The sequence below is a fragment of the Harpia harpyja genome, chromosome 5, assembly GCF_026419915.1.
Source record: "Harpia harpyja isolate bHarHar1 chromosome 5, bHarHar1 primary haplotype, whole genome shotgun sequence".
In the NCBI taxonomy this organism is placed as follows: domain Eukaryota; kingdom Metazoa; phylum Chordata; class Aves; order Accipitriformes; family Accipitridae; genus Harpia; species Harpia harpyja.
The window spans coordinates 20,795,235-20,807,719 of NC_068944.1; the positions used below are offsets into that span (position 1 = coordinate 20,795,235).

At 41.6% G+C, this 12,485-nt stretch overlaps 1 protein-coding gene across 9 annotated transcripts in view; it reads right to left on the reverse strand.

Moving 5' to 3' along the window:
• The window catches only part of MTCL1 (microtubule crosslinking factor 1), a 115,617-nt gene that overhangs the window by 6,777 nt on the left and 96,355 nt on the right, over nucleotides 1-12,485 (reverse strand). For all 9 annotated transcript variants that reach the window (XM_052786903.1, XM_052786899.1, XM_052786905.1 and 6 more), the window contains 4 exons: nucleotides 11,864-12,118; nucleotides 7,416-7,721; nucleotides 4,082-4,113; nucleotides 1,107-2,661 (listed from right to left, as the gene is read on the reverse strand). In XM_052786903.1, the coding sequence (XP_052642863.1) occupies nucleotides 1,107-2,661; nucleotides 4,082-4,113; nucleotides 7,416-7,721; nucleotides 11,864-12,118 (2,148 nt within the window). The remainder of the gene's footprint in view (nucleotides 1-1,106; nucleotides 2,662-4,081; nucleotides 4,114-7,415; nucleotides 7,722-11,863; nucleotides 12,119-12,485) is intronic.

The window sequence follows — 12,485 nt, forward strand, 5'->3', positions numbered from 1 at the left end:
GAGTCAGCCCAGCGAGGCCAAAGTGGGATGTCTGGGGTGCGCAGGGATCAAGGAGGAGCTGCTGCCCTGCGTCTGAGGATGACCAAAACATCAGGATGCTAAAGGGGCAGCATGGGGCAGAGAGGATAATGGGCTCCTGCCCCTGCCCTGGGGAGTTTCATCAACCAGCAGGGTACATGCCATTCCAGTGCTGTACCAGAAAGGCAACACATGCTGGTAAGAGCTGGGCATAATTCAGCTTCTCCAGGCCTCCTCAGGGCAACACTTTCATGTGCACAAAGGTTCACCAGAAACAGGAGGCTTAGACACTGATAACTGAAAGCTTTTGTCCATCATTACACCCTCTTTTTTGTTGACTGCTCTAGCACATTACTGTACCTGAGACTCTGACCCCCAATACCTGGGTGTACTTGCTGAGACAGATGATGACTGTTACACTGTTGACAGCAAAATATCAATAAAGAGTTCTTAAATGCTAAGTAGGTATGTGCTTAGACAAGTTATCTTTTTTTTTTCTTTCTTTTTCTTATTTTTGTGAGGCAGCAACAGTTGGTACCAAATGTCATGCCATTTAATCACATTCATAGACCCGAGCCAAACTTAATCAGATGCATCCAGAAAAGGTATGCTGAATGCCCTAAAGTTTTGGTTCAGGGTATTGTAGAGACTATTTTTCACACAAACTTATTAACACCCATCCTTGTGTAGGAGAAAGAGTCTACCTTTCCATCCAGCATAAAAGAGAAATTTACTCAAACCTAGAGTCCCTAGAGCATCTGTAACGTGGTGTGTCTTGTGACAGAAAATCCTTACCCCAGTCATTCAGCGGAGAACCATTTTTATCCTGTAAAGGCATCTTTATCCTGTAAAGGATAAAGCTCTTCTGATGCTTTCAAGCCCGATAAGCTGTCAGGATAGAAACTTAATTCTTTAATGTTCTTCAGTGACTAATCCAATAGTTTCATGACTGGGACTCGCTGGTGGTACCATGACAGGACTAAGATATTCATTGTAAATACTCACTAGGACTGCAAGAGATCTCGTAACGTATTTGTTCAAAGAAGAGTGCATTTAGCTATAGGAGGAAAAACAAACAAACTCATTACCTCTATGGACCCTGGATCTACTTTGACAATTTCTCCTGTGCTGTTGTCATTGCTAAGATTTGGTGGGCTGTGTGAAGGTAGCCTTCTCTCTTCCTTTAAGGCATGCTCCAAAAGTTTCTTATTCAAGATCCTGGCAGCATTTTCTGTAAGTGTGTACCCTGGAGGAGCAGATAAGTCCTGCCTGATACTTGTCACCTCAGTCCCTTCTTCCTTTTGCGTCTCTGTCCCCAACCGGAGAGGACTGGGTGATCTGCCACGGGCATTTGTACATGGCTCCTGCACTGGGCCCAGTTCTGGTCTGGGTTCTGCTGACCTGGACCGGCTGCTAGACCTGGGGCATTTTTGGAAGGTCTCATGAAAGATGGGGCTATGGTCAATAATGTTGAACAAACTGGAAAGGCCATCGTTGATAGTGGTGTGGACAGGACTCTCCCTTGTAGTAGTTGATCTCGCCCAAGCGGACTCACTGAATCCTTTCTGAGGTGTGCCAGGCAAAGTCCGGTTATTTGGCTGGTCTGATTTGGGAAGGATTTTTCTTTGCAACTTTGGAGAGCCATATTTGGGGGAGCAGCATGTGCGCTCAAACTTAGCCTGGACCTTTTCAATGACAGGGGTCACTTGCCTACTTCTTAGGCTTCTGGACGGTGAAGAGACAGGTGTGGACCCCCCCTTTGGTGTCAGACATTTGTGTGGACTGCTGGTGATACTGCGCAGCGTTTCTGTCTGCAAGCCAACACTGATCGTCTGGGTGGTCTGCGTCCCTGTCGTTCTCATACCATTGGTTTGACACGCAGTGTCCTTAAACTGAGGCTCTGTTGAATTAGAGTTAGAGCGTATTGCATTTCGGACAGAGAAAGCGACCTCCTTCATATCATCACTCATGTTTTTGGACATCTCCAAGCTGTGCAAGGGTGAGGCAAAGCCCACAGTAGTGCAAATAGGTCGTTCAATGGGATGAAGACCACTCTCCAGAAAATCCTTATGATGTTTGGCCAGGTCACAAGACCATCTTCCAAACATATCCGAGGAAGCACCTTTTGTCTCAGTGACATTCCCCATAGCTTTGGTCACAGAAAACAGGAAGTCTGGCTCAGCCTGGTTTTTCCCTTCACTGCCAGCTATCACTGAGTTATCAAACCTACGGACAATCGGTGGGCTGTGAAAGACACGAACCCCCATTTTTTCAGTTACACCATGACTCCTCATTGGCTGCTTCTGGCAGTGCTCTGGGCTGGTCATGGTGTTAGTTGTCATAGTGACACTGGTGGTGAGGTACCATGCCTGGAAGGGATCTGAAGCAGGATCATTCCCGGCTTTCCCAATTTCTGTCCTTTCTGCCCAGCCTTCTGCAGGCTTCTCGGTGGCTGCAACATGGTTCCTAGCGTTATTGTAATCCCAATTCTTGTTGAACTCCTCGATGTATTTCAGATCATCAGGCGACAGGGGAGGGGTTATGTCGTCTTTGCTGCTGGATGAAGGCAAGTTTTTTTCTGGTAGAAACGGAGAAATATCCATCAGGCGCTGAAATTCTGACATGGAAGAAACAGACATCGCCCTGGAGAGGGGAACATGAGGGAGTCACTCATAGGCTTGGAAACTCTCACAGAGTGACTTATTTTCAGCAGCAAACTAACTCAGGAAACCCAACTTTTACTATCTGCTTATATATAAAAACACTTTAGCCCCCTCTTTCATTAACGTTCCCTTTTATTATCTTTAAAATAGCTGTGAAACACAAGCATTCCTGATGTGTCATTAAAAGTACCAAATGGTTTATTAATGGCTCTTAATTTACTGCTTTCTCATGGATTACTGCTTGGCAAATGTCTGAAATATGGAGCAGTAGGATGCATTTCAGAAATATACCATTCACAGAAAATGAGTGTTTGCGACAATACAAGGCACACTTTTCAAAGCAAGTGCAGAGTATTTCTGACTTGCTGGGAAATCAGCAAGTCCACCCCCACTCCTGAGGTTGCGCAGGCTGCACAGCTGGTGCATAGCGAGGTGGGACATCCAGCCTAGATGCTGTTACATTGAACTGGCTTGGCCAGTTGAGCTTGTGCTAAAATGCAACCAAAGGGAATCGCTATGTGATAATGCTGAATTCTTGGCTTTCCCGCATTTCGCTAGTTTGTACAAAACACAAGCATTCAGCTGAGTTGTCCTACTGCTTCGTTTTAAGAAAAAATCAAACAAAAAAAGAAGCCTTCTGAATGGGACTACTTAAAAATGCAAATGAGTGTAGTTATCAGAGTCGGCTCAATGAAGTAGCTCAAGCTGCGTGAGGATCCAGTAAGCAGTGGGTTTTATAGATCAGTGATCTGGAAGATACAGTAAAATCACACTTAATTTTAAGAGATTTTAATCAAGAGCACCAATTGCAGTTAGGGTGCATCTATGTTAGGGAGTTAGGTGAGATCAGGAGTGCAGTTTATGAAGTGAATGTCCTATTCAGATTCTCTGGTTTGCATCGGGGGCAATCTCGGAGGGCATGGGCTGGGTTCCTTTGGGATGAAAGTGAGCTGGAAGATGCTCTCCAGAAGCACAACTAATGCATTCTAGGGTTAGGTGGGTATTCAACCCATGGGATCAGACCAGAACTAGTCCAAAGCAAAATATTCCTGACATGCAGGGGCATGTCAGGTCCTCAGCACCAACTGTTTTCCTCTATATGTTGATGTCTACAGGTCTGCACTACTTGCTAAGGTAGGTGTAGCCTTCATTGTAAGCTGCAGCTTCATGCACGTTCATACAGTTTGATCTTTGTGCACCACAGCTGAAGGTAGCCCAAGTTAATCAGAGTAGAACACAAGCATATTGAGACAAATTAATCCCTGGGTAAATCCATTAATCTGGCTTGCAGGCTGCTTAGGAGGTGGTACAGCTATGCCCCAGGTCTGTGGTTTGGGTGCCAGAGCTATAGCTCTGGCAGCTGAATATTTGCTGGGTTTTTCCCTGTAAGTTTTACTCACCTTTGAAGATTTCCTTTGTGTGTTTCTTCCTCCTGAAGAAAAACAGAAACAAACAGGATAAGTTATTTCTGAACCTGTACGTGGCATTAGCTTGTGCATATTTGTCATTCACTTCCTGTTAGTCACAACAAGTATGTTTGTCTCTAAAAAGTGGCTGATTTTGCCCCTGCTAAGGAATCTTAAATTGCCAGTGGGAATATTCTTCCCTTTGTACATAGGCAGCAGAATGGGAAATCCCATCAGGACAACAGACAGTACAGGGAAAGCCTGTATGCCAAATCTACAACAGCCTTAAACTTTTATAGTCCCGTGCAATCACAAATGGAAGTAAGCTGCAAATGGCTTTTATCCACATGTATAATATATTGGTTTGGACCATATACTTGTGAGTGAATTTGTTCTGTGGAGGTGATCTGCTTTATGCCAGAGACCTAGCTGTGCTGAAATAAGAGATAAACTGGGGTCCTTTGACATAGGAATTCATTATATGTTCTCTAGGAACCAACAAATGGCACCAGTTGAAACTCATTAAGCTAGCTAAATTAAATGTATGGGAAAACTGTTACTTGTTTCATAGGGGGAACACCTACAGCTTGCTAACGGCATTAAGATGTTTTTATGGCAATTATTTCCCTGTGACAATTCCTATAATGAGTTGGGTTTTTTAATAGATACTTCTGAAGCAATTGCTCTACAGTTATTATTTTAACTCTTTGCTTATATTTCTAATAAACTATGGAGAATACAAAATATGATCAGGACAAAAAGAGTACTAGTACCTATTACTTTTATTCGACCTGTCCTGGTTTTGGCTGGGATAGAGTTAATTTTCTTCCTCGTAGCTGGTATAGTGTTATGTTTTGGGTTCAGTATGAGAAGAATGTTGATAACACACTAATGTTTTCAGTTGTTGCTAAGTAGCGTTTAGACTAAGTCAAGGAATTTTCAGCTTCTCATGCCCAGCCAGCAAAAAGGCTGGAGGGGCACAAGAAGTTGGGAGGGGACGCAGCCAGGACAGCTGACCCAAACTGGCCAAAGCGGTATTCCATACCATGTGATGTCATGCCCAATATATAAACTGGGGGGGAGTTGGCCTGGGTTCGGATTGCTACTTGGGAACTAACTGGGCATTGGTTGGCGAGTGGTGAGCAATTGCATTGTGCATCACTTGGTTTTGTATATCCCAATTCTTTTGTTTTTGTTATTATTATAATTATTATTTTCTTCCTTTCTGTCCTGTTAAACTGTTCTTATCTCAACCCACAAGTTTTACTTTTTTTCTTTCCCGGTTCTCTCCCCCATCCCACTGGGTCAGGGGGAAGTGAGTGAGCGGCTGCGTGGTGCTTAGTTGCTGGCTGGGGTTAAAGCACGATAGACCTCATGAAATCAAGAACATTACCAACACAGAATTGTATTTCAAATTGTGAGTATTCAAAAAGAGCACCGCTTAACTCAGCAAATAACTTTCTGTGATTTATTGAGTCAGGGGAAAAAATAGAGTAAACAGATCCTCCCTGTATTCACTCTGGAATAATGTTGGTGGCTTCAGTGGAGTTACTACAAAGTAAATCTGATCTAACTGAATGGAGAATCAGGCTGAAGGCTGGATTGACTTCTACTGCAGATAGTACCACAAAGAAAATACAGTGGAGAGGAACAGTCAGCAGGCTGCAGTTGCCTCTGTGCACCCTCAGTTAAGCTATTCATTAAACTCCATTCTCGCTTGAACAAACCCTCTGAGGCGAAATGACTTTGCCCAGGTTTCACTAAAGCATGCTTTGAAGGAAAGAAGCTATGCAAATATCACCAAGGACCAAATTTTGCTGCCAACACTTTTGTTAATGGTGGTAATGTCTGAAAAACAGCAAAGGGAAGAGAGATCTCCCTTCTTAAATATCAGACTGAATTTGAAGGAAAGAAAACAGCAATCAAAATTAAACACAAAACATAGATCCCTGACACTGGTACCAACATTCTTCACTGAGCACTTGGACATGTTTGAAAGAAAAGCTAAGAAATAATAAATATGGGATCCCACACTGACAGCGGTACATTTATGGCACTGAGGGAGGAAAATCTAACTGGAACACACAAGTACATACAGCTACTTAAGACATAAGAAGGGCTGTCATATTTCTTGGTTATACATCTCAAAGAAATCCTTGGGTCAAATTTTCACAGGCACGCAGTCAAGGCACACCAGTGAACCTGGTCCTGCAGGGAGCTTGAGATCTGACCTGTTGACAAACTCTTTTCCAGAGTGGTCAAATTTTCAAGCCAGAGTACACAGATACTTCCCTATTTGCTATAATGTATACACTCAACCAGTATTTACCTGCTCAGGGCACAAGCTGAATGTCTAACCCATGTGCACAAATCTGAATTTTCAGGCAAGAAGAAAGCACTCAAAACTTGCATCAAGCAACTTGCTGCCTGCTTGATAATTTTAACTTCTGGCAGTCTCCTTATGCTTCTTGTTCTGTAACAGCCATTAACATTCAAGGAACAATAGAAAATAAAGGAGATACTAGCATTTTGAAGTTGTACTGTGTTTTTAATTTCACAGGAACCAATAAGTGTATGATTGTGGTTATTGTGAACTTTCTCAGTGCCACTAATATCATATGCCAGTTTAAAGGCTACTTTGTACCAGTGTATGGGGATGGGGACCCTGGGTTTCATTCAGCAACAATATAAACAAAACCATGAAGACCTGGAACTGTGAAAGTAAGCCTGTAGTGGTGCAGATTTTAGCAGGACATAGACTACATTCACTATGGCCCAATGGCATCTCTTAGCACTGCATTTTACATCTTTATAGCTTTACAGTGTGATCTCAGAGTAGGTACTTTGCTGATGAAGAATAACTTTATTTTTTTAACATCTCATCCACTTACTCATGCTAATCTATTTAGAAGGCAACCACAACGGAACAACTAGAAATGCCTCGCTACAGCACTTACTGCTTTACTAACAAAATATAGCCCATGTTTCTTCATATATATGTATCTACTCACAACTGAGAGAGATTTAAGACCTTCTAAACCAATATGTTGTGTCAAATATAGTTATCATACATAACACAAATGGCCACAAGGCGAGGTTATCTTTGGGACCTTCAGGCTGGCTCCCAGTTTCTCAGATGATTGACAGCTCATATCAGCTCTAATCAGCTCATAACAAGAAACAAAATCTTGTCCATACCAAATTCACTACTGGGTAACTGTAAGCTGTGCCTGTGACACAATATCTCACTTCCTACAGCCAGGATGCTGTACCAGTTCTGACATAAGAGACAACACGCCAGCTTGATAAAAGGTAGAAGAGAGCATACTTCCGTTAATCCGGTCAAGAATTTCTCTCGCTCCAGATGCTGAGACCGGTGCTCATCAGATTCGTCAGGGGAATCAAGAGACAGCGACTCCAGAAAGAGGTTTTCCGTGGCGCTGCACCGATCGCTCTCCTTCAGCTTAGACAGTGATGAATTGTCAAACTGAATGGTGTCTGAATCGGAGTAGGATCTTGACCCCATTGGACGAGGCATGTGAAGGTTCCCCTGGGTCATAAATGGACGAAGGTTACTCTCCTTCTGGTCACACAGAAAACCACCTCCTCTTCGTGGGCTCACTTCTTTCTGAAGCTGGATACAAGGCAAATTAAAAGGAACAGCAATTACTTATGTAGTATATAGCATTCTGCAGAAGTCATCCTTCCCCAGGAGCAAGGCACCTGTGCCCTGAGGAGGCACCTCGAAATCACCACCCGGCTCCAGGGACGACAGCTTTGCTGTACTGGTCCTTCCGCAAAGGGAGCTGTCTCTAGGACTTTGATGCTATTACTCATGGGATTTTGAGTGATTAAATGTGTATATGTATAGTTATGCTTCTTTACATATATATGTATACATATATACACACCGTGTGCATATATACACAAAAATAATGCATCTGTCTGTAATCTGATTTTTAAGGAATCAAATCAACACTTACTGTTATTTAAAAGCAATCTTGATATGAGATCCTAAAGCAATACAAGTAGAAGCTCAAGGAAGGGTGAGTGACTTGGAGTGTCATCAAAACAAATACATTTTTCTTCTGGTCAGCAATACAAATTTGCACTTTTATCTACATCACTTGTTTCCAGAGGTGGAAAATTCCGCTTAACAAAAGACAAAAGCTTTGTTTTATAGATTGTCTAGCCCTAACGCACGTCTAGAAAGTTGACTATTTGTACAGAACAGCATTATCAAAGGGATGAATTAGGCATGCAAGGCATGCTTGAAGAAAATGCATATTTATGGAAGGTCCATCAAAGCTATTAACTCTACACTTTGCACAAGCTGGGTGAAGAGATGGTGAACCACTAGTGAAATTGCCAATCTTAAAATTAGATTATGTGATCAACTTCTCCTTTAACTGTAAATACAACACGATAGATGAAGTAAGTGAAATTTTCAAACATGATGAATGACAGCAGGAATCTGATAAGTAACTCTGATATTTTGCTAGAGCAGCATGCTAAGATTAGTGACAATCACCTGCAAATGCAAATCACTCCCTAGGACCCTAGAGACTGAGTACCAACAAAACACATCATTTTAATCTTGTTGCATGTGTTTGGAAAAATAAACAGACACTGTATTGCCTAATGTAGACCAAAACATTTTAGGTCCCAAATGATTAAATTTGCACTTGGGCTGAAATCAGTGAGATTTTTGCTTGATTCAGGTCTACAAAAAGGAATGCATCTTCAGTGTTTTGCTCATGATATACAAAATCTGAAACAGTTTTATTAAAAGGAGCTAATTTAAGGTATCATATAAAGGTAGGGGCTGGAAGGTATAACTCAAGAAATCCTGCAGTCCATTCCCCAGCACGTGGGCAAGACCCAAAGCAAGGAGACATGGTAATCACATGTTTTCTGTATGCATAGTTCCAGTTGCAAGCTCTTCCAGATTTTCAGAGATCCTATAAAGATAATGATCTGGGAACCTTTATGAGAAAATAGTATAGATACAGGCTCACTCTCTGAATCTCAGACAGCTGACAGGAAAATTAAAGTGAGAAATACTGGCCTAACTTTTCAAGAGTGACTAAAGATTTTGAGTCCCTGTGTGTTTATACCTTTAAACACGCAACTTTTCATACAGGTGATTTTGTGGGTTTAAGTATTTGCCAGTGTGCTCTGTGCACAATTAGCTTTAGGAGCACAGAGGAGGGAGATTCTCTAAGGGTAAACAAAGTGACAGTGTACTCAAAAAGAAAAAAACACAACTTTGAGCTCTCAAAAAAGTAGGTCATTGTGTTTTTTATATGCGAGCAGTATTCCCATAACCATCCAGTGTAAAGTATTTTATATATTTTATACACTGGTGTGAGCTTCCCCCTTATCATACATGTATTATTCAGGAGCTGTGTGAAAGCAGACAGGCATAAAGCATTAGTATGAAATTTGGCACACATGCTTCTGCCATCTCTTAGACTCTGTTTTTCAAACATACACACTGGTGTAGTCTCCTCATCCCCTACATATTGCCATACATGGAATACACATAGAAAACCCTGGGGAGAAAGACTTCAGAGATATACTAATTGTTTCCATATAAAGTAGGGCATGAGTGCGATCTGAGAGGATATTCATCTAAAAGCCTGCAAATATTTGGAAGCTTTCTGTCACACAGGCAAATATTTGACTGTAAGCAAAGATGGAGTTATGAAGTTTTTCAGGCAGGTAGCCAAGATTTCAAATGTTATTTCTGACCATCTAGTCGTCTGAAATTAGCTTGATATAATATTTTTTATTTCCCCTATCTATTGCTAATTCTGTCTACAACTCTGTTCTACAGTAAATATATAGTTGAAGCCTAGAGGTTTCAGAATACTAACAAAAGAAATCAGCTTCAGGACTAGTTAAGAGCTATTTTGTAGGCTCTCCCAAGATGACACTGAGAGGTTATGTCAGGTTTAAAGAAAATTAAAGGCTAGGTAACATTAACAGGGATTTCTCTGTTGCTTCCTTCAATGTGCCCCATTCCCAGGGAAGAGAAAAAGCAGTCTTTAACCAGGTTAAGTAAGTCCCTCAAGCTATTGAGGATACACTGAAGAGATAATATTAAAAAATAGTTGATAGGGACAGCAGCACACACATCCGAAGGGGTACCAGTGACTATCTGAAGAAAAGTTTGTGTCCACATCCTTAGTACACTGGGAAATTTTCTGAGGGTTATTTAATTCCTATTGTGCATGAAGAATGCACAGGAGGCAGTTTGGCCACTGAAACTCAACAGTTAGAAACCAGCCCAGTCAAGCCATGGAGAACTCGGCACCTTCTGCCACTGAACCTGGAAACCAGGTAATTTGGATGAAGAGCTCTGCTACAAGCCTTCCTAGCTCATAGGTGTTGGTTGTTTTATGTTAGGAGATGTACTATTGGGCTGCATTATAAGGGGTAGCTCAACAAGCTGCATGAAGTATACACAAAACCCCTCAGATAAATGGGAGATTAAAAAATCCAGAATATCATCTATTGACATTTTTAAATTTAGAAGCTAAAAAAATCACCTTTCTTTGTCTGTAAAACCTTCATATTGGTCACTGCCCACTCAGACCTACACTTTTAGCAGTGATTTTAGAAATTTCTGTAGAGTACAGATTTTCCTAATTGCCTCTCTGTGGGTTTAACAGCCATAGCTTAAACTGAGGTTTAGTCTTGCACTCATAATATTTACAGCCTGGTGTCTTTTCTTTAGCTTCTTTCAGCCCAGGCATGGGAATGTAAGACACAGATAACAAACCCTTTTCTAAAACTCATCATGAAGTTACACTGGACTTTCATCAACTTAACTTGTGAAGCTACTTTGTGCTTCATTCAAGCGTAGTGCTCCCTAGAGAGCATGCACAAATCTGGTGCTGTTTCATTTCTGATGTCCTAAGGACAGAAAGTATTCAGTTAATTGAGGACCCACAATTTCAGTTGTTTTTCTTACTTTTCCTGGAATGCATGACTCAGAGCTGAACAATGTTCAGTCAGAAACAGTGTATTAACTTTCCCTCGTTAAACTTTTTATTTTTTTGTGTGGCTTCCAACCAGATAATAGATTCATTAGGTATAATTTGTCCCTAATACCAAGCAGATGAAAGTATGGATAGGCATGAAAAACAAGGGAACAGGTATGCAGTTATCAGATTTGCAAATGATAGCAGAGGTGTGTACAAAATTCATGTGACCAAGGTCAGAAATATCTTCTGAATATTTAGTATTGATAGCTGTTTATTTGTTAACATTCAGGGCTCTTTGTGTTAACCCCTGGGTTCTTTTCGTAGAGAAAAAGAATTCAGTTGAGACTGAACAGTTGCAGCAGCTGCATCTTTGGTGGCTAATTCACAGATGAACAGACTTTTTTGGCAGGAAGCTGTATATCAAACCTTGAATAACCTTGCATGTGGGATTGAGTGTTTTAGCATGAAGAGATGCACAAAAGCTTTCAGAGTGAATCGATGTGACCATGCCTGTCCGGGGTAATTGAAATGAGGCAGGAAATGGCCTTTAACCTGGAGTTGATTTCTCATAAGTGGTCTTTTATAGGGATTATGAGCATTTTCCTTTTACTCCCTTGTGTGTGTAAATTGTTTTGTAGCATGAGAAACACTGATGTAGCTAAGGAACCAAAATTGTTCCTGTGCTGCTTCTTAATGCAGTCTCTTGACCTTGACCTGAGTGTAGTAATGGTGCAATGCCTCATGCTTGCAGCCAGCCATTGCTCACCCCAACATGACTCCTTACCTGCTCTATCCGCCTGAGCAGCTCCTTCTTTTGACGCTCCCATTCTTGCCGGTCTCTATCAAGCCTGTCCAGGAGCTCCACCTTTTCCCGGTTCCAGTTCTTCTCACTGTGCTGGATTTGCCAGCGGAGGTCCATCACCACACCATGACTCTCAGCCAGAAGCTTCTTGTGCTCCTCTCTTTCCCTTTTAAAAGCTCCCTTTGCATCAGAAGTGAGGCCTGTTTCACCTGAAGTGTTCTCACTCTTCCCTTCCAGCTGGCATTAAAGTGAAACATTACTAGGACATTCAATTTTCTGTGGTAAAAGCCTGTGTCTGACAATGAATTTGAGTTAAAGACCTAAGTCCACAAAGGTAATGGCAAAATTATGGCAATTCTTAGATATTAGGATCTCAATAAATGATCAAATATGCTCAACTTGAACAAAGTTTTAAAATCAAGACAGTGCAAACCATAGTGAACAATTTCTCAAGATCTATCATGTCCTGCTATTAAGGCAACAGTTATGATCTTTCTGATGGGAGTGTGGGTAGCAGCAATGAAGGAAACATGGAGATAAACTCCAACCTCATCATCATCTGTGGGACAATCACCAGGACAACGTCCTCAGCCACTGCTCTGCT